Here is a 27,621-nt window from a genome sequence, read left to right as displayed (position 1 = left end):
GCAGACTTGTACCACCACGCCTGGCATTCTAGACTTGCACCACCACGCCTGGCATTGCAGACTTGTACCACCTCACCTGGCACTGTAGACTTGCACCACCACGCCTGGCATTGCAGACTTGTACCACCACGCCTGCTTTGAGTTTTTAATGGAAGGTGAAGCACAGAGAACTTTATGTTTCTGCCAACATCTGGGGTTGTGAATACATGAGCTATCACATCACCCTTTCATGTTCTGAGCCATTAGACAACATTGAGTTATTGTGTATGTCCCATGATGCCATTGGTTTAGAAAGGAGAATTATATAATTACCACAAAAGTCCAGTGAACTGTGGTTTGTTCTATTTTTTTTTTTCAATCTTAGAAGAAATGTTCATCTTCATTGTCAAAAGAAAACTTCAATGTTCACTCTTTCTGTAAGCCCTTGACCTCCTTGGGGTTAATGTTAGTTACTGAGGAATCATGCTTGCAGCTTGACCCTTGGAGGTTGATGCTACTGAGCAACCTTGCCATAGATAAGTACTCTCTCCGCCTTTCCTAGTAATGGAGTGTAGCCAATGGGTGCTACTCCATTCTGACATTTGGTCCGATGTCTCAGCCACCTGAGCAGTATTGCTTGCCAATACAAGCTTTTCTCAGAAGTCACACTTAGGCTTTCTTTGAACACCCAAACCTCGTATAACCAGGAACTCAACAGCATAGCCTCACCATCTGCTGTGAGTGGGAAAAAAGCACTCAAGCTGTGTCTCATTACAGGATAGCCCGGAACTTATCACTTCATTGTTGCATAGTGGAGCAGATGTTCAGCAAGTGGGATATGGCGGCCTCACAGCCCTCCACATCGCTGCAATAGCTGGACACCCAGAGGTGAGTCTTGCCTCCCAAATATGAGAAGAAAAAAATGTTGCCTGCCTCTTCTAATCATTTGCCATTGTGTGAGATGCTGGCTTTACAGATCCTAGAACTGCTTCTGTTTTTCTAACTACTGGACACACTCATTTACTCTGATAGTAAAAGTTTGCTATGTAAATGTGATTTTATACTGAGTTCAACGCATTATATAACAATATACTGAAATACCAATTAATATAAAGATGTCCGGCTAGAAGAGGTGCTGTGCTGTGATTGAGAGCAAATACTTTGCATTTAGGCAGCGTGGCCACCACAGCTTTCTCTTCTTTCTTTGTGGAAGTTACTGACTCTCATGCCCTCTTTCTTTATTTGGAAAGCAGTAATAGAAGGATTAGGCTGTAACTCAGTGGTAGATTATTGCCTGACACATGCAAGATTCTGGCTTCAACTCTTATAAAAATAACTATAGGTTTATTACAGTGTTTAATTAAAGTTTCTACACAAAACATTCTGAAGATTACTTCCTACAGAGTGAGGAGAGATGCAAGTCTGCTCTCTAGTCTCTCTGTTTATATATCACTTGAAAAACATTTATTAAATGCAAATATACTTCATACACTATTCTAAGTGCTGGGATGGTGGGGCCAAGACAACAGACAAAATCTCCATTTCTGTGGAGCCCAGGTACAAACAAGAGTCAGACAGTGAAGAAAAGAAGATATTCTATAATCTGAGTTGCCAGTGAGTAGTGTAGAGCAATAAAATATGGACAACAATGGAGAAGGGTATCACTTACATGAGCTCTATGTCAGAGACTCTAGACCATACTCCTGAACCAGAGGCCTGAGTGAAGTGAGACAGCTCTGACAGTGAGTGGAAGCACAAAGGCTGGAGGCCTAGTGCTCACAAAGGCTCAGATGCTGCAGATGCTGCAGGAGCCACAGTTGGGGTGGGGTGGGGATACTGGATGCATCATCAGCAAGGTAGAGTCCCAAGAAGGTACCCAATCATGTCTTAACCTTATCAAGTATTACATTTTAAACAGACCACTATGAAAACATGTGGCTGACTTTATACACAATCGAGTAGTTTTTGCTGTCCCTGCTAAATTAGGTAGCATATCATGTTTCCTGAGAGAAACTTTCTTACAGTCACAGAGCAGATTCTGTCCGGAATCCTGGTCATTGGATTCAAAGTCCCACCACTCTCATATTCTACTGAGACATACCTGCTTATGAAGTTCATTAAAGTAACAATAGCAGCTTTCCCTCTCCTCATTAAGTAGTCATTCTTGAAATTTTTCATATCCAGAATCTAGCTGTACCTTTCCTCAGGAATCCACAATCCCTCAAACAAGTGGGAACAGAGACACACAAAAAGCCAGGCGTAAATGCTATGAAATACAGTCGAGCTATGTCTCCTAATGGTAACAGTATCATGTTCAGAACAGATGGTTTTACTTTATTTCATTCTTTCTCTTACTACAAAATTAATACAGATATCCAGAGCCATTGCTGTAAGTGTATAGCATTAGTTTGCACTGTTTATGAAGAAAGAAAAATCTCAGTGAAGTTACCTAAAACTGTTTTCTTCCTCCCTGTCAAAAGTATAAAATCTCAACTAGAGCCATGAACATTAAGAAATCCTCGAGGAAGAACTGGTGCATGGCTGCTGCACTCCTTTGAAGGATGCCCAGCCTTTAGTGAGCTGATGTATTTGCAAGTGATGTTTAGCAGTCTAGTCTCTTCAGCATCTTCAAATGGCCCTGTATTCTTAGGCTGTGAATTAGAGACAGACAGATCATTGATTTCACCTGCTCAGGGCAAACTCTACTAAAACAATTCAGGTAGGTCTCTACCAGTACCGATTTCTTAATGTGTCACCCAGTTTCCCTCCTTACCCAGTGTACAAAGCTTAACAACACCTATAGGCAGTAACCAGCTGAACATGAAATGGGTTTGGGCTCAGCACCCTTCTTACATAGCATACTAATTAAGTTGTTGGCCAGGTAAGAAAAGTAATGTGGTGAAATGCTATCTTTCACCCTCCCCCCCCAAAAAAACCAAAACCAAAACACAAAAATAAACAAACGAAATCAACCTATATCACCATATTGAGTTGTAATGTTTGAGCCGAAGAAATGACTCAGCAGCCAAGTGCTGAGAACCGAGTTTCATTCCCAGCAGCCATACCAAGTCAGCTCACAACCAACTGTAACTCCAGCTCCAGGCCACTGAACACACGTGCCGCAGACTCACACAGACACACATGAATAAAAATAAAAGGTATGCATTTTAAAAGTGTAAAGTTCCATGGCTCATTCACTTCAGAACTAACAGTTGCAGTGGATAGTCTCAATATATTCTGTCCTCAGTGTGAGTGGGGAGCGTCAGCTGCTCCAGCCTGTTAGTTCTGTGCGGAGTTTCTAGTGGAATGCTGCAGTGTCCAGGGAGTAGCCGCTCCTTACGTGTGGTTTCCCTTCCTGAGGTCTTAGTTAGCCAAAATCAACTTTGGTCTGGAAACATTATATGGGAAATTCTAGAAACAATTCTCAAGGTCAGAAGGTTTTATTACATCATGTTGTAACTGATCTATCTTATTATCTAACCGTGCACGCACTTGGCTTATATAGTAAGGCAAACCTCATCGTAGGCATGGGCATCTAGGAAAACAATGTGCCTCAACTTCAGTACTGCTGATGGGAATCACAGAACTCACATTCTGTGAATCAAGGATACTACTGTTTACAGCTGCCAATTAACTAATGGGAAAGTTTGCGTACGCTGCATGGTTTTTAAAGGTGTATGCACAGAAATGGAAATTGAGATCAAAACAATGGCGGAAAGTTGGGTTGGGCTGGAGAGCTGAAGGGAAGAATTAACTCAGAGAGGACACCTGAATAAGAAGAAAGATTATTGGTCCCTACTGTGAGAGAAGGCAGGAAGAGAGTGCTGTCCCAGCACCCAGGAAAGCCAATGTGGTGGTGAAGCTTTGGGTGTGAAATGGTGCTGAGTGCCAAGGGGTAACATGTACATTTTTCTTAACGAAGCCAAGTGCAGGTGCCTATTCACTGCTCTACTTAACTCTTGGGGTATGGGGCAGGGCAATGCCAGTGAATGACAGGGGGCTGCCTTTTGATGGTATCGAGGCCTTTGTCTCCCACATTTGCTGTGAAACAGTGCTGCATGCTGCCTCGAACAGGTCTCCACATACCAAATCCAAACTCTGCGTTAGTGTCTCTGGTGTGTTTGTCCTTCTGTAGTCGTGATATAGGCAGCCGCCTACTTCAATAATGGAAGATCACATAGGCTGCAGGTTCTCAGATGTGCAGAATGGAAGCTGAGGCTCAGATGTGAATTTACTATGCTGTAAGAGGGAGGAAAGCATAGGCTGTATTTGGCTCCAATGTTTTTCTGATTTATCCATCTATCAATTCATATGCATACATTGATTTGTAAAAGGCCCGAACAATCAATAAACATGCACTGAGCCCTCTTCTCTTTAGGTACACATATACACATATACCACACAATCTCTCAACCGTGGAAAACTAGGAAGCTTAGGCTTGTTCTTTCTCTGTTGTTATTGGAATATACTGTTTGCTCTCCTCTGTGAATAACTAATGTTAACCTCACTTTACACAGTGAAGAGACTAAGGATTAGAAAGTTGACTTAAAACTACTGTGTAGGGAATTCAGATAATGAGGAAATTAATCAGATGAAACTCTACTCTGGTCACTGTTAAACCACAACTCTAATCTTTTTTTTTCTTTTTGTATATTTTTTAAAATTTTTTAATTAATTAATTTACTATTTTTACACTCCATATTTTATTCCCTCCCCATTCACCCTCCGACAGTTCCACATCCCATACCTCCTCTCTACCCTCCCTATCTCCATGTGGATGTCTCAACCTCCTACACCACCTGACCTCTAAACCTGAGCTGGGGCCTCCAGTTTCTTGAGGGTTAGGTACATCATCTCTGAATGAACACAGACCCAGCAGTCCTCTACTGTATGTATGTTGGAGTCCTTATATCATCTGGTGTATGCTGCCTGTTTGGTGGTCTAATGCTTGAGAGATCTTGGGGATCGAGATTAATTGAGACTGCTGGTGCTCCTACAGGGTCACCCTTCTCCTCAGCTTCTTTCAGCCTTCCCTAATTCAACAACAGTTCAAATCTAATCTTAAGGAAAATAAGAAATAATTTATTCTGGAGCCATCTTGAATAACCATGGTCCACAAACAGAAATGTAGGCTACCCCAAATCCCACATTCCAATGCAGAACATGTTACATGAGGTTTTTATAGTTTTAGAGAACAAAGAAAGTCATAAATCAAGGAACATTTAAAACACATATGTGGTTACACCAGAGAGGCAGGTATAGTGAGATTGTGGGATCAATTCTACAGGCCTGAGATGCTATCTGTTGACGCTCTTAGGATTCTGCTAAGTTAATAACTTCTAAGACAGTGTGTCTGAACCTATGGGTTGTGACCCCTTTGTGGACTGAACAACCCTTTCACAGGGGTTACCTAATACCATTGGAAAACAAAGATGTTTACATTATGATTCATAACAAGAGCAAAATTACAGTTACAAAGTAGCAACAAAAAAATAATTTTAAGGTTGGGGATCACCACAACATGAGGAATAGTATTAAAGGGTCCCAGCATTAGGAAGGTTGAAAACCACTGATCTAAGAGGTTTTTAGGAGATGTTAGACCATAGAGAGAATGGGGCAAGGAATGGTTTTCCAGAAGGCTAGCACTAGCCCAGGATAAGATAATTACTCTCTGAACATACAGAATTTAAATTTCTCCACAGTTCTGAAATCTCAGCTGTTCCACCAATAACTGTGGACACAGGCTTTTCCCAGGAGATTTTGGACACAGTCAAATGCAGCTTTTTTGTTTTTCAGGAATTTTAATTCACATTAGCCAACATCAAAGCCACAAATTCATAAATAATGGGATGGTATTTCCCAATGACTCAAACTAAAGCAGGGCTTATCATCACAATATACAAAGATAGCATCAAATACAGTACAGAAGTCACTACCTGAGCTATTAAAGCATAATTGACTGAACCAAAGAAAACTTTATCCAGTTTTTACTGAGTGTGAGGACCCAGTGAGAAATGATACACACATACACAGACACACGGGCACACTCATAGTCATAGACAAAGATGCACACATACAGAGACACACAGACACAATCACAGACACACAGACACATACACCACAGACACACATATACATGCACACATACACAGAAACACACATGAATACACACAGAGATACACACAGATAAACATAGTACACAGACATGCACACATATATACAAACATACACTCAGAGTTATGCAGAGCGAGACACACACACATACAGACACACAGACACACAGATACATAGACACATGCACACATACACAGAAACACATGAATACACACAGAAACACAGAGGTAAACATAGGACATACCCAGGTGCACACATATATACAAACATACACACAGAGATATTCAGAGACAGGCCCACAGACACACAGATGCACAGCCACACTGACACACACCAAACACACAGACAGCTCTGTGCCTAAACACTTAGATCTGTGGAACACTGTCAAGCCCGTTTCCCTACAGCTCTTTCTACAGCTGCCCGTACACCAAGCAGTCACGAGTGACAAAAGGAAGCAGCCAGCATCCAGGATGCCTATGCAATGTGGAGACAGGGTGTTTCATTTTTCACAGAGAGAGCACATGCAGGTGAGGCAACCACACCGAAGGTATTCTGTCCTGCTGGTTCCCCTTTCAGCTTGTAAACACTTACCCAAGCATGGCTCAGAAGCACTTCCAGTTATTTTGGAATTTATTTCTGTTTTCACTGAAATGTAGTTGATGGTTTTTCAATCCATTCTTAACTAAATCATCTCAATGTTTGAGTAGAGAGTTTTGTTTACCAAAAAGCTTGCAAGGCTCTCCACATTATTTCTTTTGTAATGGCTTTAGTTTTCTCCCCAGAGGCACAGACAAGAGAATGCTTAAATTACAATGTGTGTCTGGCTCTCTATCTTGCTCATATGTTCTCTCCTTTTCTCTGATGAATTTATAACATAATAGAACCATAGCTGCCTCCAGTATCTTGTGAACTTTATTTGAAATCCAAACAAATAGTAACAAAACAAAACAATTAAGAGTTTACACACCGAGGCGATGCTCGTCAGGTTGGAGCTGGAGGCTGAGGGCCATGTGCACCTGCAGCAGCCTCTTCCTCTTTCACAAGCCTCACAGTCCAGGAGAGCAGTGACCACCAGAATGTTCACTTGCCCCAAGGAAGCTTACCGGCCCTGCCTCCCAGACTCATCTGCTACCCAGGAATGAGAGAAAGGTTGACTACAAACAGTGCTGTGGAACCTCCTCTTTCTGAGGTCCATAAGAAAGGACCCCCTAGTTCATCTCATGGCACAAAACTCTCTTCTTAGCCCCCAGCATGCTCTGTTAACACAGCATTAACAACAACCAATAACATCTCAAAATCTCTTACTTTAAAGGGCATTCTGCCTCAACATCCCCTTGAATCCCGACCCAAGACCTTTCAATAACCTTGACCCAAATATATAGACTTAAGTCTCCTTCAGTCCTCCTCCTTCTCCTCCTCCTCCTCCTCTTCCTCCTCTTCCTCTTCCTCCTCCTCCTCATCTTCTTCTTCTTCCTCCTCTTCCTCCTCCTCCTCATCTTCCTCCTTTTCCTCTTCCTCCTCCTTCTTTGTCAGGCAAAACAAACAAAGAAAACCAAAAGCACAGAGAAATGTGGCAAAGTCATCTGAGATGATAAAATATAGTAACTGGGAAAGCTGGTGCCCTCATGGAGACTGATGTCCTTTTCTCAGTCCAAATATGACTCTGTCATCTCACCTGATAAGAATGGAAGCCTGGGGCATAATAGATGGACTAAAACTTCACAATTAAGGCATAATGGAGTCCTGGTGCCTCTTCAAGACTGTGATACTTCTCTGACTATGCGATACAGATTTAACAAGTCTATTGTAAAAAATCACAGCACACAAGACATTGTTGCTTTAGCATGGTCACAGAGCTGGGCAGACATTTTCACAACCTAATTTCAGAACATGATCATCTCTCTGGAAGCAAGACCTATGTCTCTCAGCAGTAAATTTTTCCTACTGACCCTCCCAGCCTGGGTACTCCCAGAACACTCAAGTTTATGAGACACTGCCCTAGAATTTATTAGGATCGATAAAAATCTAAAGTAAACATCTGACTGAATGAGCAGTTGGAGAGAAGACCTTTAGTTGCCGAACCACGGCGTTAGAAGTTTGGTTCGTTCCAGGACCTATTGCTTGGTTTGCAGTGGGACTTTCTCACTGCGGCTATGGTCACATCTGTTTGCAGTTGCCTCTGCGACTTCTGTCTCTGTCTCTTCATCTTCTAAGAACAATAATCAGTGGATTAAAGCTCCCCTAATAATTAAAGCTCACTAATAATCACATTTAATCACAATTATGTGCTTAATATAGAGTTTTAAATTCAGTCCTGTTTTAGAGTATGAGAGGCTAATGTTTCAAGAAACAAGTCTGAGGTAACCACAGTTCAGGCCACAGCAATTACCCATCTCTAAAACCAAACTCTGTCTTACATGGGCTTATGAGAGGAGTTTAAGTCATCAGTTTTTCTCACACAGATTCCAGGTTATACCCAAGTATTATTTCGTGGAGTGCTATTATTGACTGGCAATTCTCTCACAGGATTTTACAGATCAAGAAACATATCCTAAATTACTCCATGAAATTAGAACACTCAGGGCTACAATAACTCAGATAGAGACTAGTGCGGACAGCACATTCTAGTCCAGTATACAAGTTATTCCCACAAACCAGAATTAATTGTACATATTTCCATTTGTGTTTTGAGCTACCACTCACTCAGGGTGAACCTGGCATCCATGTGTCATGTGGTTAGTTTATGAAGCTAACCTTTTATTAAACACACAGTCTTACATAGCTAAGATCCAATTTAGGAACACTACTTCTTCGGTGGCTTTCAAAGGTGGTTTTCTCATAAGCTGATGCCAGAGAGTCTGTGTTCCCAATTACTGTGTTCCATGTTGCAGTGGCTTCTTTTATTAAAGGCAGAGGCATGTCTCACTATCTAGGCTTTTGGTCTGGAGACTAAGACAGGATAATAGGCCATACCTCATAATCAGCTTGTTTTACACTCCCATAGGCAAAGCTTCAAGCATGCATCATTTGGAAGGCACAGAAAACAAGAGCCCTAGCACCACTTAGACCTTTGGCATAGCCTGCATTAGCTACTATTAGACAGTAAGTATTGCTTTGGGCATGAGATAGATAGGACACAAGCCAGAAAAGCTTTATGGGCTAATAAAAATGTAAATTAGATATTAATCAGCTCTCTACCCTGGAATGTGACGAAAGAGGCATTACCTGAGAAATTAGATTCAAAGATTATTGCTAATCAAATCAACCCAAAATGAGACAGCCTTTGTAACCAGTTAATGTCTTGTGAAAATCTGCTTTACTCCCAATTTTTCTAGCTACTAATATTGATTCAAACCTTCCCAATCCTCTATGCATTCTACAAACACACCTACCACATGGCCATGTATGCACACACATACAAGCACACATACATATGCATACATACACAGTGTGTGATATATCAACCAAGAGGAAATAAAATCCTTGCTACACCTTCTAGCTCTTGTTAAGCTACTGCCGTGAAACTGGATGTCTTACATCTAGAATTTCAGCAGTTCATTATAGATCAAGGTCTCTGCATTTTTGTCAAGTCACATTACTAGAATACTGGAAATTTTTTGTTTTGGGGTTTAGAAGCTAGTGCTCTTCCTCTTGATCTTGAAACCACAGGGAGGTTAGTATTTGCTCCTGATCTGTGGGTTCACAGTGATCTGTGGGCCCACAGTGTGAATGCGTAGTCAGTACTATCCTACTTTTATCACGAATTACTCAACCTGATATTGTTTTCAGGGAGTCCATGATGAAACCCTAGGCCCTCCTAGGAATACCATGACTTGTTCTCTGTAGCTCTCTCTGGGGAATCCCTAACCACCTTCAGAAGCGTACTGGGATTGAGATAGAGGAGTAAGAGTCTAGAGCCCTGTGTCTGGCTCTCCACAGTTGTTACCTCTAGTAGCATCTCTCTTCTAGTGTGTTCCTCAGAAGCATGTGTTACCACTACTTCCTGGTGTTTGTTCTTGCACAGTCCTGTATCAGATGAGTACATATGTATCGCAAAACACACATGCTCTCCAGAAGGAGCAAACACCTCTGGAGCTGCTCTGAGAAGCAGTTCTGTGGGATTTTATAGCATATAAAATGTTAGTACTTTTTCTTTTCCCATGCATGCAAGGTTGCAGGATTCTAACTCTTTTAGGTCTAAACCAAACAGTCCAAAATTGTTATATTTCCACACTCTGAACTCATCAATGTAAGACCTTCCTGAAAAGATATATATTGAGCTATCCAAGAGATGTGGTAAAATTTAGCAAAATAAAGGTAAAGATTGGAAACCTTCCCCAGAACTGCCTTGAATATTCTATTTTCTCTGCATTCACAGTGACATTATTCTGCAACAGTACCCTGCTTTGTCAGGCCTGTGTACAAAATGCTTATACTCCACTGAATCCTATCCCTACCCCGAAAATGTTTAGGTTTTTATCAAGCAAGGTGTTGCGAAAGACACTTCCTGCCTGACAGAACCTTGCCAACTCCATCTCCCTGAATGGGTGATCCAGAGTCTCTTCCTGTGACAGCAGAAGCCATCATTCCACAAGACATGCTGTGACAGAAATTAACTGCTCCCATTTTAATGTGCTCTGCCTTTATCATAATGTAGTCTCTATGCTTTGCCTTCTAAGTTTCCTCAAAGTGAAAAGCTGTATCCATCATACTGCTAAGTCTCTTTACCTTGAAATGTCTCTGTCTTTTAATCAACCAGAGCATTTTGGGAACTTTTCTGCTATCATTTAAGACAACTTGCCTCAGGAGCATGACTTGATTTGGTCATTTATTACGTATGTTTTTGAGCATATTAACAACATTTTTAAAAAGTCTTCATAGACCTCACAGACATATGGAATATGCTTTGTGTGTGTGTGTGTGTGTGTGTGTGTGTGTGTGTGTGTGTGTGTGTGTGTAGATGGTGGTTTTTGTTTCTGTTTTCTGAAACAGGGTCCATGCTAGGTAGCTCTGGCCAGCCTTGAACCTGTGAAAGTTCTATCTCAGCCTCCTCAGTGCTAGGACTATGAGCATGTACCTCTCTGCCCTGCTTTAAAGTAGATTTTCAATAAGTGTTTGCTAACTGACTAAACTTATGAATATCAAAGTGTTTCAGAAATTATACGGAATGAGGAAAATTACTTGTCTCTTCCTCAAAGGCAGAATAGATAGATTATAATGACACTGTTCATGAAGAAACGAGGGTATGAAATCACAAGAAATTTTCATAAATACCTTCATACATATTAATCTTTTTTAAAAAATCACAAAATTCAGTGAGTATCACAGCATGTACAAAGACAGTACTCAAGTGACATTCATAATGGGACAATGAGAATCCCATATGTTCATTCCCTCACACAACTATCAACCTGAACAAGCATTCATACAAGAAAGTACCTTCTCAAAATCTTCAGACTCCAGGAGAGATGCTAGCACATCAGAGTAAATTGCTAAAATAAAAGAAAGAGCACTGAAGAAGTTAGGAATGATTGCATATAGTGAGGAGAGTTATCCACCCCAAAGCCCAGACCCAGTTAGTTCAACATTGATAGCCCATGTCTAAGTGGAAGACGCTTAAGTGGGAGCCTCCTCTTCACAATGCATCCCGCTGACCTGAGCAAAGGCAGAAGTCCCAGTTTCTCAACCCGCCCAGGTCCAGGCTGTCCTCCCCAAACTCTAGGTTCAACTCCTGGGGCTAGATAAGGACTAACAAATAAATGGACATCATTACCACCATTGCTACTCATATGCTTAACAATTTATATTTTAGTCCAACTCTAAATCCAGGCTGTCCTCATTAACCAGATTTCCAAATTGGACCTATATACTAAGTTTCTAAACAAATTGAAGATATATGCCAGCTGCTATAGGTTAAGAATCCAGGCTGGCTTTTGGATATTTAACTTCTGAGATTTTGTCCTCCATTATAGAACAGGATATCAGGCCTGCTCACATAGACCAAAAGTCTAATCCTATATCAGTTGAATTGGGTTTCAGACTTGTCCCTAAAAACAAGACACAATATGGACACTTGGGGACCCAGGCACTAAGTTCATCTACCCATTGACCTAAAAAGTAGTTGCCCATGTAAAACCAGCAGAAATCTTCTCTGTGATCTCACCAGATAGCTGGCCATCCCAGAATCCTTGGACAAGATGACTGGTAAAGAACTTCATAGATATAAATCAAATCAATCTAAATTCTAGAAGGTATTCTGTTTCTACAAATGCACAAGTATCCATACAAAGTCACAAGGACCACAGATGTTCATGAACTGTGATGCTGGAAAAGGAACAGGGTCCCAATTCCAGACACTAAAGAATTAACATCTACACAATCCCTGATAAAGACTTCAAAACAATCACCTTAAGGAAACTCTGTGAATCACAACAGAAGAGAGATGAACAACAAACAGAGCGGTGAGACAAAGGTTAAAGTCAAAATATAAAATGTTCAACCCCCATAACCTAGAGTCAGATAGAAATAAAAGAGATCAGGGAACACAGTAACTGAAACAAGAACTTTGCTGAGCTTTGGCACCTCACGTGTGTGAGCAGAGACTTTAAGTTCAAAGACAGGTGATCTGGAACCACCTGAACAGAGGGATTTCAAAAAAGGAAAGGAAAAGAATGAACAGAAAAACAAAAAAGAGAAGAAAACCTAGAGTCCTTTAACAGTCCTATGGCCCACACCCAAACTTGCATTGTGGAAGTTCAAAAGGAAAGAGGAAGCTAAAAACAGCCTATTTACATAAAGAAGGCAGAAAACTTCCTAATCTGAATAGGAAAAACAGTATTTATATCCTGAAAATTATGTTAAACACTAAGAGATGTTAACTCAGATGATTTTTCACCAAATGCTCAGCAATCAAGAGGACGAATGCTGACAGTCATGACAGGAAAGTAGTGGCCCCTATACAGGCAGCAGTCACAGATAGTGCCACCTAAACAAAGGTCCCAGGAACACACAGAGGGGAAAGATGGCCCCACCAATGCACAATATTGAGAAAACCATCTATTTACATGAAGAGGAATAGAACACCAAACCGGGGGGGGGGGGGGGGGGCTGGAGATGCAGCTCAGGAGTTAAGAGCATTTGATGCTCTTCTTGAAGATGTGTTCTGTTTCCTCCACCCAAGTCAGCTGGAGGCTCATAACCAGGTAACACTGGGTCCAGGGAAATCAGCACCTTGGGTCTCTACTGGCACCTGAATTTCTGTGCACATACCAGAATGCAGATATGCCCACCTACACATAATTAAAAATAATTAAATCTCGAAGAACTGGGCAGTGGTGGCAGATACCTTTGACCCCAGCACTTAGGCAGATGCAGGCTAATCTCTGAGTTTAAGGAAGGATGGCCTGGCCTGCAGAGCCAGTTTCAGTACAGCTAGGGGCAATATAGAGAAACCTTGTCTTGAAAACCCTAAAGAACAAAAACAAAACAAAACACACACCCACACAAATAGTAAAGATCAATTCAAAATAGACAAGACTTGAACTTTAAGTCCCAGATCTTAAAAATTACTAGAAAAAAAGTTAAAATTTAGAATTTTAAATCACACCTATTTGAATTAGTCAAGAAAACAAAGACATTCTTTGGTACAGAAGATATTTGTAAGCTGTGTATCTGCTAAGAAGTTACTATCCAAAATTCACAAGGAGCACAATCGACTCCTCAAAGGGCCTATAGGTACACCAATTAAAAAATAAGCCAAAGACTCAAATAGTTACCCTTTAAAAGAACAAATATAGATATGCACAAGTGTGAAAAACAATGACAAGTATAAAAATTAGTTCAATTCTAATATATATATACATATATATATATATACATACATATATGTATGTACATATATGTGTGTGTGTATATATATGCCCTAAAGCATTTTTAAAGATCTAATGAGAAGCTATATTGGAAAAGATATATTATAGGGCTGGAGGAGCAAGTGAGAAGGTCACAATTGCATTTCTCCACATACAATGTTTAAGCTGAACACAGCAAAACCTTTTTTATATTTATATGAAAAACACCCAAAGAAGTTGAATAGTTAAATGAAGGTCTTTGGGGTAAAGAAATAGTAAAGGGACCTAGAAAATTCCCACTTTTACAAATGACTTTGTAGAATCTTCTAAAGTTTTAAAGTATGGCCCAGGAATGCCCCGAAATTCTCTGTTTAAAATCTGCCCCATTCCCTCTCCTCCTGCTTAAAATAGGAGAATGAAATTTGACCTCATCTAATGATAGATTTTTTCCCCCTGAAAATCCAGAGGAGGGTTTGAATTCATTGACCTCAAAGCCAGAAGTCTGCTATATCATGGGGGCATCATTCATCTTGGAAGTCTGCATACATCTCTCTGTGACTTGGCAGAATTTTTCTCACTCCCATTCTAATCAATAATCTTGTGTCTAGTCTAACATGAGAATCTTTCTGGCAAAACATTGTTCTGGATTTGCAAGGCTAGGCACCCATGACGCCTCCTTCCTAGCAGCCTGGTATCTATTATACACTACCACAGTAGATAGGGATCTTGAGATTAGTTACATATGTTCCAGGCTTCAATAATTCCATATTTATAGAACGACATTAAATCTATCTAATCTCTCTGAAAACTTTATCTTTTTCACCTAATCCTTTGCTCAACTAAACACATAACCCTCAGATTAATGATACTGAGGATGCTGTAGATGTGCCGTTCCAGCGAGGGAGAATCACTAATCTAGAGAAGAGGGTACACCATAAAAGGATTATAACACAGCCTTCTGAAAACCCAGACCCTAGCTCTGAAACTGTAGAAGATTGCAGTGAAAGTCCCCAGATTTTCCTTTAAGCTTCATTCCTTATTTTCCTTCTAATAACTACTTTAGGCATTGCCAGAAAAGTAAGACCTTCCCATGATTCAGGCCAAGTAGCCACCTTCAAATGGCCAAGTACTCTGAGCTCCAGATACACAAGAGGCCAAGGGTGTGTTTATGATACATTCTTTCTTGAAAGAGTTCCCCATTTTACATTTCTTCTTGGTATAGTTGACTTCTGACTATGAGCAATATTTCAAATTAAACATTATTAATATACTGCTACTGGGTTTTAGTTAGTTACAAGTGTGAGGTAAAGTCAGAAATTTAAAATGCTTTGTTAATTAAACTAAACAAAAACCTAGCAGTTTCTTTAACTCCAGTAAAGGATGAATCCTTTTTTTTTTCTTTTAACCTCCTTACATGAATCAATATGATCCCAAAGAAAACAAAAGTTGCTGGAGATTTCCTATGCTAATTGCAAAAAAACATTACAAGCCCAGTAACAAAACTAGCATGCCACGGTCATGTGGGTAACATAGAGAACTGAGCCCGTACAGTTACAGACACCTGACTTGTGACAAAGCTGTCTAAAGCTCAGCTGGAAAAGATTCCCACTTTTAACAAATAGTGCTGACAAAACTGCTTTTCACATGTATAAGGATGAAATGAATCCCCAGTCTCTTTCATTCTAAATGAAAAAGTCATTCAGAATTGATCTAAGACTTAATTTAAGTCCAGGAACTCTGAAAGTGCTCAAGGAAAAAAAAAAAAAAACACTTCAAGCTACAGGAGCAACCAAGGATTTTCCTACAAGGAATATAATACTTCAGGAAATAAAACCAACAATTGACAGGTGGTATTACATAAAATTAAAAAAAGTTTCTGTGCAACAAAAGAAATTGCTGAGGGAAAGGGCAGCCTACAGGGCAGGAGAGAGTCTGCTGGCCACACATCTGACAGAGGACTAATATCTGGACCATTGGCAGAACTTTAAAAAACCAAGCAATCCTGCTGATAAGTGCACTCATAAAACAACCTAACAGTTCTCAAGAGATGAAATCTAATCCACCAACAAGCATGTGAAGCTGTTCTCAACATCTGTATCGGTCACAGAAATGCAAATTTAGATTTTGAGATCCCATCTCACCCCAGTCCAAATGGCAGTCATTAAAAAAAATAAGAGGTGGTCAGAGTAATGGTTCAGAGGTTAAGTAAGAATCCTTGCTGATTTTCCAGAGGAGGGACCAGAGTTTGCTGCCAAGCACCCACATCAGTCAATTCACAATCTCCTGGAAAACCAGGTCCTGGGCGATCTGATAACCTCCCATGCCTCTGAGGGCATCCCCACATGTTGCTGGTGGTGTTACCTGCAGCTCAGAGGACTACTCACACTCACACGCAACAGAACAGCTTCTAGTTTCCATATGATTTTTTTCTTTGCCACTTGGACCCTGTACTTTGATACTGCTGTTTTAGAATTCATTAGATATCCTTTTTTTTTTTCTCCTACACTTGATTTTTAATGTGACTTTGCTAGTATCAGAATCAAGCTGCCATTTCACAGACACGGAACTTCAGGATGGCTTGCTTCTGGGCTCAGCATATGGCTAGTTTGACAGACGTTCCTCCAAGACTCTGTGCTTAACCACCAAGGACCATTTTGCTGACCACAGTGGTCAGGTATTGTTCCATGCATTTCTTCTGTCTGCTAATGAGACAGCTGCTTCAGACCCTCCCACTGCAGCACTGGAGGTCTGCATTTCCTTTCGTTTCTCAATGCTTTGTGTTTTTATCTGGTTCATGTTAATGAGGTGTATACAATATGTTATGGAATTGCTGCTCCTTTGCAGTGAAATCAGGTCTCATTTATTATAAAATGTTCCTTTTGATTGATAGCAGACCTTGCCTGAAAGTCTCCTTCTTCTCCCAGCAGGGTCATGACATATTAGATGTTTCTGTTGAATGTTTTTGTTCCCACCTTTCCATGTCTTATTTAAAACATCCTTGAATTTTGTGCAGATTAGTAATACTTAAATTTTTATTTGATTTCATTGATATGTTTGAGTTTAAAATATTGTTTCACTATTTGATTTTAAATGTTTCATATATTCAATTCTTACCTTTGATGTCTTCTATAGTAACAAATAGTAATAATGAGTAGAGGCTTTAAAGTACCCAGAGATCATGTACATTCTTTACTCATTAGAAAAGTGGTATAAATAACCTCTTCTAGCATACTCAAATTTGCCAATTCCAAACTGTGAAATATCTTTGAACATGTTAACAACTTGTTATATCTTATCTTTACATTTTATTATCACATCTTAATTCTTTAAGAACTTAAAATGCTTCAAGTTATTACTCTTTTCAAAAATACTCAGTGTTCTTTTGGCTACATGTGTTCTCAACTTCTTCCATTTGGTCCAATGTCTCTGTGGTTCTTTGTAATCATTTTGTGTCTGTCTGAAGAATTTCCTCTACTATATTCTTAAACATTTTCTCTCTGTGGACCTGTGTTTAAGAATACTTGCTGTTCTTGCAAAAGATCTACAATTGGTTCCCAGAACCCTTACTGTGGGATCCAGTGCCCTTGTCAACCTCCATAGGCACAAAATATACACTTGATGGACATATATACATTCAGGCAAAATGTTCATTTACTTGCATGCGCTTGCACACACACACATACACAAAGATGCCCTGGACCTAATTGCCCCAAGCTGAGCACCTCACTTGTACTCCTTGTGTGGTGAATGAATGCACTGCCCCTGCTGTTTCCCACAGTCCCTATAGGGAACCCAGATCCCTAATGAGATAGCGTTTAGGGAAAAAGACTATGGCGTTAGTTAGGTCACACAGAGGAGTCATTGTGGGGCCACAAAGAAGATTCCTACCTGAGTCTGATCATGCTGGCACCTTGATGCTGTACTTCCAAGCCTCAGGTGTGTGTAGGGGGGAGGAAGATGTGTGGTGTGTGTGATCCTCTTTATCCTTTTATCTGTGGGTGGACAGCTAGGTTGCTTCATATAGTAACTATTGTTCACAATGCGGCACTAGACATGGGGCACAGAATGTTTTCAATATATTACTTTCATTTATTTTGGATTGGATTTTCTCACAACAAGCCAGGGTAGTCATATTTCTTATGAAGTGCCAGGGGGTTACAACTGTTTGTATTTCAATAAATAAGTTAGAAATTTCATGGCCTTTTATGACCTTGAGAGCTACAAAACACCCCCACTGAACCCTATTAATCAAGGCAATCAAAGCCACTTGGTTTCAAAGGGAGGAGAAATTTTCTCTACTTCTTAGTAGTGTAACCATATTTTTAAAGTCTCTATTGTTTGTTGTTTAACTATAAATTATTTACATCCCAAGGGAAATAGACCATCCAAGAGCCTCATGCTGATGCAGGTTCTTGTCTGGCCCATGAAAGGTGAAGACCACAGAATGGCCATCACCCCTGATATCCTGTCTCAGTCTGATTCCAAGTTTATTAAAGAAACAAGCTGCCTGTCTCTAACTCACCCAGCACACAGGGTAGAACGGGCACAGAAAACCACAATGGAATGCTTATTCTAAATGCAGAAAGAAACCTAACCCTGCTGGCACTAAGACTCTAATATCCCAATCAGGAAGAACAGCTTGAAATGAGGATTGCTAGAAGAAAGGTTTCTTGATCACTTCAAATATTTTAAATAAGGATTATAGAATCATCAAGTGTGCATTCTTGTATGTGAATGTATGTGTGATTTAAGTAAATATGCTTGTACGACTGCAGGCTGGCATTGTGCATGTTTACACTACTGTAGGATGACCTGTGCATGCTTGCACTACTCCAGGCTGGCCTGTGCATGCTTGCACTACTTTAGGCTGACCTTGTGCATGCTTGCACTACTGCAGGCTGGCATTGTGCATGTTTACCCTACTGTAGGATGACCTGTGCATGCTTGCACTACTCCAGGCTGGCCTGTGCATGCTTGCACTACTTCAGGCTGACCTTGTGCATGCTTGCACTACTCCAGGCTGGCCTTGTGCATGCTTGCACTACTTTAGGCTGACCTTGTGCATGCTTGCACTACTGCAGGCTGGCATTGTGCATGTTTGCACTACTGCAGTTGCTTTGCTGTACAATTGCACTAAGGTGGTCTTTTGGGTTGCATGTTTGTACTACTTCATGCTGGTGGCATACATACTTGCACCACTTCAGACTGGTGCTTAAACAGTTAGTTTCTTCTCTTTCAGCTTTTGAGATTAAATCATCTATATTTTGTAGGTATCATAAATCAAAGTTAGGTCAGATTCTAGATATCTGATTAATCCATCTTGTTCCACAGTTTTCCCTTCCTTCAAAACCCTGAGTTATTTTATACTTTTGTGTTTTCCAAGTTTGGTACACAAAATGGAGGCCTTTCTCTATGTTGACTCTGCTTGCCTGTATTTTATGAGTGTGAGCACACATTTAGTAAACACCCTGAAGGTCATCAAAACAGTAGAACTTGGTGACAGTTCAGAGTCCATTTCAGCTGCTTTCATCTCAGCTCTGAAGGAATCAGAACATGTCTATCCCTGTTTATAAAAGGGCATCAATGTTTCTTCTAATAGTGTCATAAATAAGGCAGCCATTGACAGATTTACTGTTGATATGTGTTTAATTTAAATGTGTTTTCGAATATAGGATAAGTGTTGAAAGGAAGCTGCCAGCTCTGAGAGATGAATGGCCTGAGACTCCACAGCACATCACTCATTTTAAATTAAGACATGATATTATTCTTTCTGAATTATATCACAAGTGGAAGGAGACAGAGTGAGGTCCTGCTCTTCAGGGAAGGAAATAAAGCAAGAAAGAACTCCCCTGAATCATGAATTTAATGAAATATGTCAAATTTCTTGCCACTATAAGCATAGCAGCCCTTGCCTGCAGTATGAGGCAGTGGGGCCATCCGTGTTTCCTACCCATGCTGATTGCCTTTGGCATCTTAATGATAGAATGCAGAGGTTTATTTTTAGTTACATGATTTATCAATATATAAGCATAATTCTCCTCCTTGCTATTGTATCCTGTTGTTAACATGAGTCCAATCTCTTGTAAACTTGAATATCAAGTAGATATTAGCAATCCGGTAAACCATTTCCTGTTAGATTTGCTCACAGCACATTCTCTTTGCCTAGTCTAGTATGGAATAAAATTTTCTGCATATTATCTCAATCGCAAGTTATTTCTCTGGCATGTTGATAACATGCCAGAGATTTTCTGAGCAGGTTTTATTGACTATCTTATTTGTTTCATCGTCCTCATGCTATAATAGGGGAAATGATGTCACCCTGCAGAAATTTGATGGGCACATTCAAAGTGGAGAAAACAATACATTAACATCTCGAGGCATTGATGAAGAGGGAGAATGTAGGCAGGTCTGTGTTGCTGGACTCTAAGACTTAACTTACAGTATCTAGGAGACATTGGCTGTCCGAGGGCAGGCAGAGTGGATTCTTCAGACAGTTCTCCATCTGATGAATTGGCAGAAAACTGGGGTTTGGTATATCATATTAACTAAAAATAGAATTATGCACTGATATTAACATTACAATAAATACATTGAGTTAAGAATCAGGTGGGGTGTAGGTAAAAATTCCATACATTTTCCCTTCATAATATTTACAACCCTTTTTCATTCTATGAATTTAGATTTTATATATTTGTGTCTATTTTTAAATTCTTTCACAGTACAACTATATATTATTTTTGTTCTAGCAACTTGAACACAAATGGAATATGTTATAAAATACAAGAAACAGAACTCTTAAGCAATGTACTGGGTATCTGGGGACTTAGTCAGAAAGACAAATATTTCTGAAGAACTTCCAAATGGGGAGAGATGCAGGAGAGAGGGATTATGGATCATGAGAGTTTTGTTAACGTGAGTGACTTCACAAATGTTAAACATCCACTGGACAAGTAGTTAAGGGTGTGTTGGAAGCTCAGCTCTCTATGAGATTAAACATGCCTCTGGCTTGACACCAGCTGAGCTTACTTCCTGTCCCCAGCTGAGTGGAACTATGGGACTTCCATTTCTACATTAAAGACAAGTATGGAAGGGTAAAAATGACTTTTCAGAGGACAACATTAGTCAGAAAGCCCAGAGGAGCTGCAAGTGCCCAGATTTCAAGCTCAAAAATCTTAATAAACACCGTTGCTCCTGCCCTGTTGTGCCATAGTGTGATTGTATAGTTCCCTGCCTGATTCTAGCTATTTCTTGAGTTTGTGTTTGTTTCATAGATGCCTGCTATAATGTAGAAAAACTAGCTACAAGTGTCAACTTTCTGTTGAGGCAAATTAATTTAGGTCTAAACCCCAGTTCTGTGTGTTGTTATTGTGCCACCCTGGCAAGAAGGCAAATCCATTGCTTTGTCCCCAAATGTAAACATCTTTGTCTTTGGCTCTGTTGCTCTTTTTTTTTTTTTAAGATTCATTTATATTTCCTGTGCCCCTCAATTTATTTATTTTTTATGTATGTGAGTACACTGTTGTTGTCTTCAGATACACTAGAAAAGGGCATCATGTCATATTACAGATGGTTGCGAGCCACCATGTTGTTGCTGGGAATTGAACTCCCAATTGTGTGTGTGTGTATGTGTGCGTGTGCGTGTGTGTGTGCGTGTGCGTGTACATGTGTGTGTGTGTCTGTGTCTGTGTGTGTGTGCATGTGCGTGTGTGTGTGTGTGTGTGTGTGTGTGTGTGTGTGTGTGTTTGTAAGGAAATACAGCAGAAGCTGAGGTAGGAAATCTGATACCCACTCCCCACTCCCTGTCTGTGGAAAGAAAAGGTAGAGGAGTATCATGGGAATAAGGACAATGGAAAGATGGTGGAGAACAGCCTTTGGGTGGTTTAGCGTCAGACGGTCAGCTTCAGCAATGACTCTCAGGGGAGCTCCAAGAGGTACTGTCAGAGAGTGAGTCAGGATGAAAGTACTACAGACTTGAAGCAATCAATCACAGGTTCCTAAGAGTCAGAGTATTCACTGAATCAAGCTTTGAGGATGAACAAGTATGAAGGGAAGAAAGCTTGAATGAAAGTGGCTTGTCCCAGTCAGTCCATAGCAAGCTCTCAATTTGGAGTGACTCCCAAGGGACTTCCAACATGCAATGAAGCAGCTGAGATTTTATACATGGGACTTCACTGCCCAGCAGATGTTGGCTGCTCTCTAAGTAGGTCATATGATTGACAGGGCAGCCCCCTTCAAACAGCTCTGGTGCAGAGGAAGCAGATAAATGAGGACTTTGCTACCTGGTGCTCCTCAGAAGTCCTCTCAGCAGAGTGGGGAATAACTCCTTCAAACACAGAGCTCCTTCTCGAGGATTACAAGTGAGACTTCTCTGAGTATTTGAAAAGAGAGATTAAAAATAGAGAGCTTGTATATCAGCTCAATGTTTTAGCTTAGCATACACCTACACACAGTTGCAGAGTTAAAAGATTTTCTTTAAATGGAGGCATCTAGATGGCAGTGTTCCTTTGTTTCATAAGCAACAGTCATGACATCAGCTCAGATAATTGTTTTATTGTTGCTGAGTTAAGCAAATGTACGAAGGTGTCTGGTCGCATGATTTTCATGGCTGTCTTCGCAGTCTTCCATCATTGCTGTCTTCGCAGTCTTCCATCTCCCAGGTACTTTGCTTCAGTTGTGTCTTAGAGCAAGAGTCACTGCTGTTTTCTGCCCATGCTTCAGTTGCTTCCATTAACACTCAGAAATAAATTAATAAGGTGCCCAGCATCTCACACTTAGGATTCCTCTTGGATGTATGTAGAATCTTTTTATAGCTAAGTCTTTCTGGGGAAGTATGATTTCCCCATGTCAAGAATTGTGTGATGTGCTCATGTGTTTATTTGTCTGATTTACTATAACCACTACTTAAAACTCAAGAGCCCAAGAGCCCAAATCAGAGAACGGGGTGTCCAAGAAACTGCTGACAGTGGCAAAGCTTCTGTGAGGCAGAGGTCAGACTAGGCTTTGCTGAGTAAACTGTCAGGCACTGGGACAAGGCCTGCTCCCTCTGCATCACAGGTATGTGGACTGCAATGTGCTTTTGAGGGAATGGCTTCAAATGACATGATGGGAAACCTGTCCCTTCCTGTCTCTCTCACAGCAACCCACGTGACTTTTTTTGTACCCTGTGCTTCATGTTTTCCTCTTTTACATGGCAAATGGCCACCTCAGATTGCTGCCCTTAACTATTACATCATAAGCAAGGCTGGATTACAGACATTTCTGAGTCACCCAGTTCGCAGGAAAGCATAGTTCCTCCAGATAGGGACATTCTGCTTTATTGTAGGAAAGTTCTTTTTTTTTTAATTTTTTATGTTTCAGAACTTCCAAGAGCAAGAATCATTGCCTTTAAACGATGCTCTATGCCAACTTCAGAGCTGTTGAACATTTGAAAATAAACTTTTTAATCATTACTGTTCTTTCAGAAGTGTGAGACAATTTAGGAGGTAGAGTGAGTCACACTAATAAGTTTGCCATTCTCATAGTCATACAAATTAATTCAGAACTTGCAGGCTTCTAGCTGTCAAGGACAAAAAGAATCTGCCATGCAATGGAGGCTCCTAAAACTGATTATTGCCTAATTAGCTTCCTCCTTATTGAAAAAAAAATCATTAGTCCAATTATAAGTTCCCCCAGTTCTAGTGAACTGGTATTTTTGTTTTTCAAATGAAGACAGTTAGAGATATATTAACATAAAATAGTATGAAACATGAAACTTAACCAAAACTATGTGCAAGCCTTGATATGTTTTATGAAAGTATCAAGAACAGACAACAACTTTCAGTGTAACTGGGAAATGTCCTTCATTAACCACCCCAAACCTTGGAGACTTTTCAACATGGAGGACATGGCAGAACCTCCACTTCCAGTCTCTTTGTTGAGTCTTTGAGCGGAATGCATTGGATTCAGTACACAGAAACTCCTTCCTTCCTCGTTCCTTCAAGTGTCTTGTGAAGAAAGTGCTCCAACATTGGGGTTTATTGTAAGTAACATATAGACTAGGAATCTGTGTATCATACTTCTCTGATTTTCTAAAATTATTAGCATTTAAGTTTGACAGCCTCTGAGCTTTCTTTATACTTGGATCCATTTAGAATCTCTGAGATCTGCTCCTGCCTGTTTGCATAGGTAAGTAGTGTTTTAAGGTGAGCCTAATATTAGACTTCCTATGCTGAGGACTGTGTGTGTTGATGTGCTCCACTGTTTTTTGTTTTGTTTTGTTTTTTGGGTTTTGTTTGTTGTTTTGTTTTGTTTTGTTTTGCGTTTTATTTTGTTTGTTTGTTTGTTTTTAATTTGTGATGCACATGGCAATCAAAGGGAAGAGGAATGTTAAAATCCAGGAAAGCCATGGGACAGCATCTCTGACTATGGAACACAGCATCAGCAACCACCATCCTAGATGGTGAGACCAGCAGTTAGAGCTCAGGGCCAATGGCTGCAAGTGCTTCTTGCTTCCCAATGGTATTCTGTCTTTTGTCTGGGATGCTTAGTGTGGGCCAATGTTTGTCCATGGTAGTGCACTCATGCAGAATACAGGGTGCTTGATAGAACATGTTAAGAGAACTGGAAATGAACTAAGGCAAAGGAAGTAAAAATGGAGAATTACTATCAAAATTATTTAGGTTTGATTTTTTTAACTAGTCCATTTCACTGACAGACACAGAGGTCTTGGACATTACAGTTCAAGCAAATTTATGTCAGAAGAAAATGGACATGGTGATTCATGTCTGTAGTACAATAATTTAAAAAGGGAAGAAGGAGGATGGTAAGTTCTGTGCCACCTTAGATTATATAATGAGGCTCCCTCCCTCTCTAAATGTATTATATATATATACACATATGTGTGTATGTGTGTATATGTATATATATATATAAGTATATGTGTACTTATGAAATGTATGAAACATTTCATGTATGTACTATGTATGTATGAAATGTATGTACATATGTGTACATATACATGTATATGTGCATGTATACATATGCAAGAGAGAAAGAAATTTATTTAGTAGAGAAAAATTAGAAAAAAAAAGTCAATTCCTGATTACTCAGACTATTCTTTTTTTGTAAAATTTTCCAAGCTCAACCTTAGAAAATCCTTTCTGTTCTTCTGCCTTCATTGTCAGGTTTAGAAAGAGGGAGACACTGAAGTCTGGCCCTTCCACTAGTTATTGATAAAAACTCCACGTGGAGGTAATATTAAAGTGAGAGTAAGGGATATTTGTGAGTTTCCCAGATGCCCACTACTGTCTTTTTCCTTGCTTTTAGTTCATTCACCGGTTTCTTAATCTCTGCATTTTTACCCCCATCTCTGGGCCACCTGGTCTTTCCTGAGAAGGCTGCTTTAGGGGCAACTTGGATTAATTAGTCCATATTAAAATAACTTCGACTACATCCTACCCTTTCTCTTCCTGTGAAAAGTTGTATTTCTTTGTGAGTCACACTAAACAGTGTGTTTTAGTCACTAAACAAGCATTACAGCTATTCAAAATACAATGTGGTGATTTTTAGCAGTATGTTTAAAATATCACAATTTTGGAAATTTTGAGAATTCTTGACAATGTTAATTTATTGTCCCTAAATCTCAAAGAACAACATACTTGGAATTTGAAACCCCAAACAAACTTGCTTTTTCCACTCTAACTTATAACTTTAAATGTATCATTGTTGATGAATAAACATATTCTGTTTTTAAAAATCCAAAGAAACAATTAAAAAGTTAAGAAAAATAGAGGAATAATTTCAAGGCAATGACAGCAGGACACTAAATCAAGCCCAGATCACTACAGACATGAGGATTCAAGCCCAGATCATCATAGACATGAGGTGTTGAGCCCAGATCACCATAGACATGAGGTCTATGGCTCGATGATACTCCACAGGCAGTAGAACATTCTTTAAACCATCTCAGTAGAACTTCACAATGTTGACAAGTTTTAAATCAACTTGACATAATCTAACATTGTTTGAAATATGGGAGCTCAACTGAGAAAATGCCTCCATAAATTTGTGCTGTAGACTAGCATATAAGGCATTTTTTTAAATTACTGATCAAAGGGATAGAACCAAGCCCATTGTGGGTGAGGCTATCTCTGACTGGGTGGTCCTGGGTTCTATGAGAATGCAGGCTGAGTAAGCCATGGGGAGCAAGCCAAGAAGCAGCACCCCTCCATGGCTTCTGCATCAGCACCTACCTCTTGATTCTTGCTTAGCCTGAGTTTCTGTCCCGATTGTTTGTAATGATGAACTGTGATATGGAACTGTGAGTGAAATAAACTTTCTTCTCCAAGTATGGTATTTCATCACAGCAACCGTAATGCTAAAACAATGCTCAAGGCTATATTGAGAGGTGAAATAATATAAGCATTAATTATTCATCCTGTTACTAACATTTAAAAAAGAAAAACTAAAATTTTAACTTAACATAGGAAGAATTTATTTTAGCTCACAAGTTGAGTACACAGCCCATCCTGGCTGTGAAGGCATGGCACCAGAAGTTTGAGACACCTAGTCCCGACATCCCTAGGTAGGAAGCAGGTATTCATTCAGGTATACCTCTTAATTTCTTCTTTTTATTCAGTCTAGGGCCGTAGCCCATGGGATGGAACCATCCACATTTAATTTGAGTCTTCCTTCTCAATAGATTTAACCTAGATGATGCCCCAAGTGTGTTTCTATGCTGATTTCAAATGAGAATCAAGATTAGACAAAACAATAAAGTACACATCACTTGGCTATAATAATTTGATTAGACTTTGGTAGTTTATGTGAAGTAGTCACACTTCATCTGCTATATTTTTTTCTAGAAATCAACAAAATGAGTTTGGGTAGTGATAATTTTTTTTCTTTACCTGAGACATAGACCTAAGGGGGTAAAAACTTTTGACTACGTTTTAAATCTCCATTTCCCTTATAGTTTTTTGTTCTGACCTGAAAGAAGTACAGAAGGCCTACTTTGGCACCTCTGGGAAAGCTGGCCAAAAACATGGGGACTGAGGTGACACTGAGGAATGGCAGTATCTTGAAGCATTTGCACCATATAAATACATGATTTATATATGAATTGTTCAGGAAAAAAATCAGGGTTTGTTTTCAATTAGTCTTGGGAATTTGCTGGACAGTGAAAGAGAGCTCTTCCATTCTCCAAGAAAAGACCTCTTCAAAGGAGAAACAATCAGAAGGGTATGAGCCATTATTGCTCTATTTTAAACTCGTGGTCACTTGATCTTTGACAAAGGAGCTAAAACAATCTAGTGGAAAAAAGACAGCATTTTCAACAAATGGTGCTGGCTCAACTCATGTTTAGCATGTAGAAGAATGCAAATTGATCCATTCCTATCTCCTTGTACCAAGTTCACGTCCAAGTGGATCAAGGACCTCCACATAAAACCAGATACACTGAAACTAATAGAAAAGAAAGTGGGGAAGAACCTCGAGCACATGGGCACAGGGGAAAATTTCCTGAACAGAATACCAATAGCTTATGCTCTAAGATCAAGAATTGACAAATGGGACTTCATAAAATTGCAAAGCTTCTGTAAGGCAAAAGACACTGTGAATAGGACAAAACTGCAACAAACAAATTGGGAAAAGATCTTTACCAACCCTATATCTGATAGAGAGCTAATATCCAAGGTATACAAAG

The 27,621-nt window shown here is 39.9% G+C and overlaps 1 protein-coding gene across 1 annotated transcript in view; it reads left to right on the top strand.

Moving 5' to 3' along the window:
• The window catches only part of Tnni3k (TNNI3 interacting kinase), a 274,985-nt gene that overhangs the window by 22,185 nt on the left and 225,179 nt on the right, over nucleotides 1-27,621 (top strand). Inside the window, exon 5 of the mRNA XM_031375950.1 lies at nucleotides 757-867. Coding sequence (XP_031231810.1) covers nucleotides 757-867 — 111 coding nt within the window. The remainder of the gene's footprint in view (nucleotides 1-756; nucleotides 868-27,621) is intronic.

The sequence above is a fragment of the Mastomys coucha genome, unplaced genomic scaffold (genome assembly GCF_008632895.1).
Source record: "Mastomys coucha isolate ucsf_1 unplaced genomic scaffold, UCSF_Mcou_1 pScaffold16, whole genome shotgun sequence".
Classification (NCBI taxonomy): domain Eukaryota; kingdom Metazoa; phylum Chordata; class Mammalia; order Rodentia; family Muridae; genus Mastomys; species Mastomys coucha.
The sequence above is the reverse complement of the archived record's forward strand: the minus strand, read 5'-3'. Positions and strand labels throughout refer to the sequence as shown.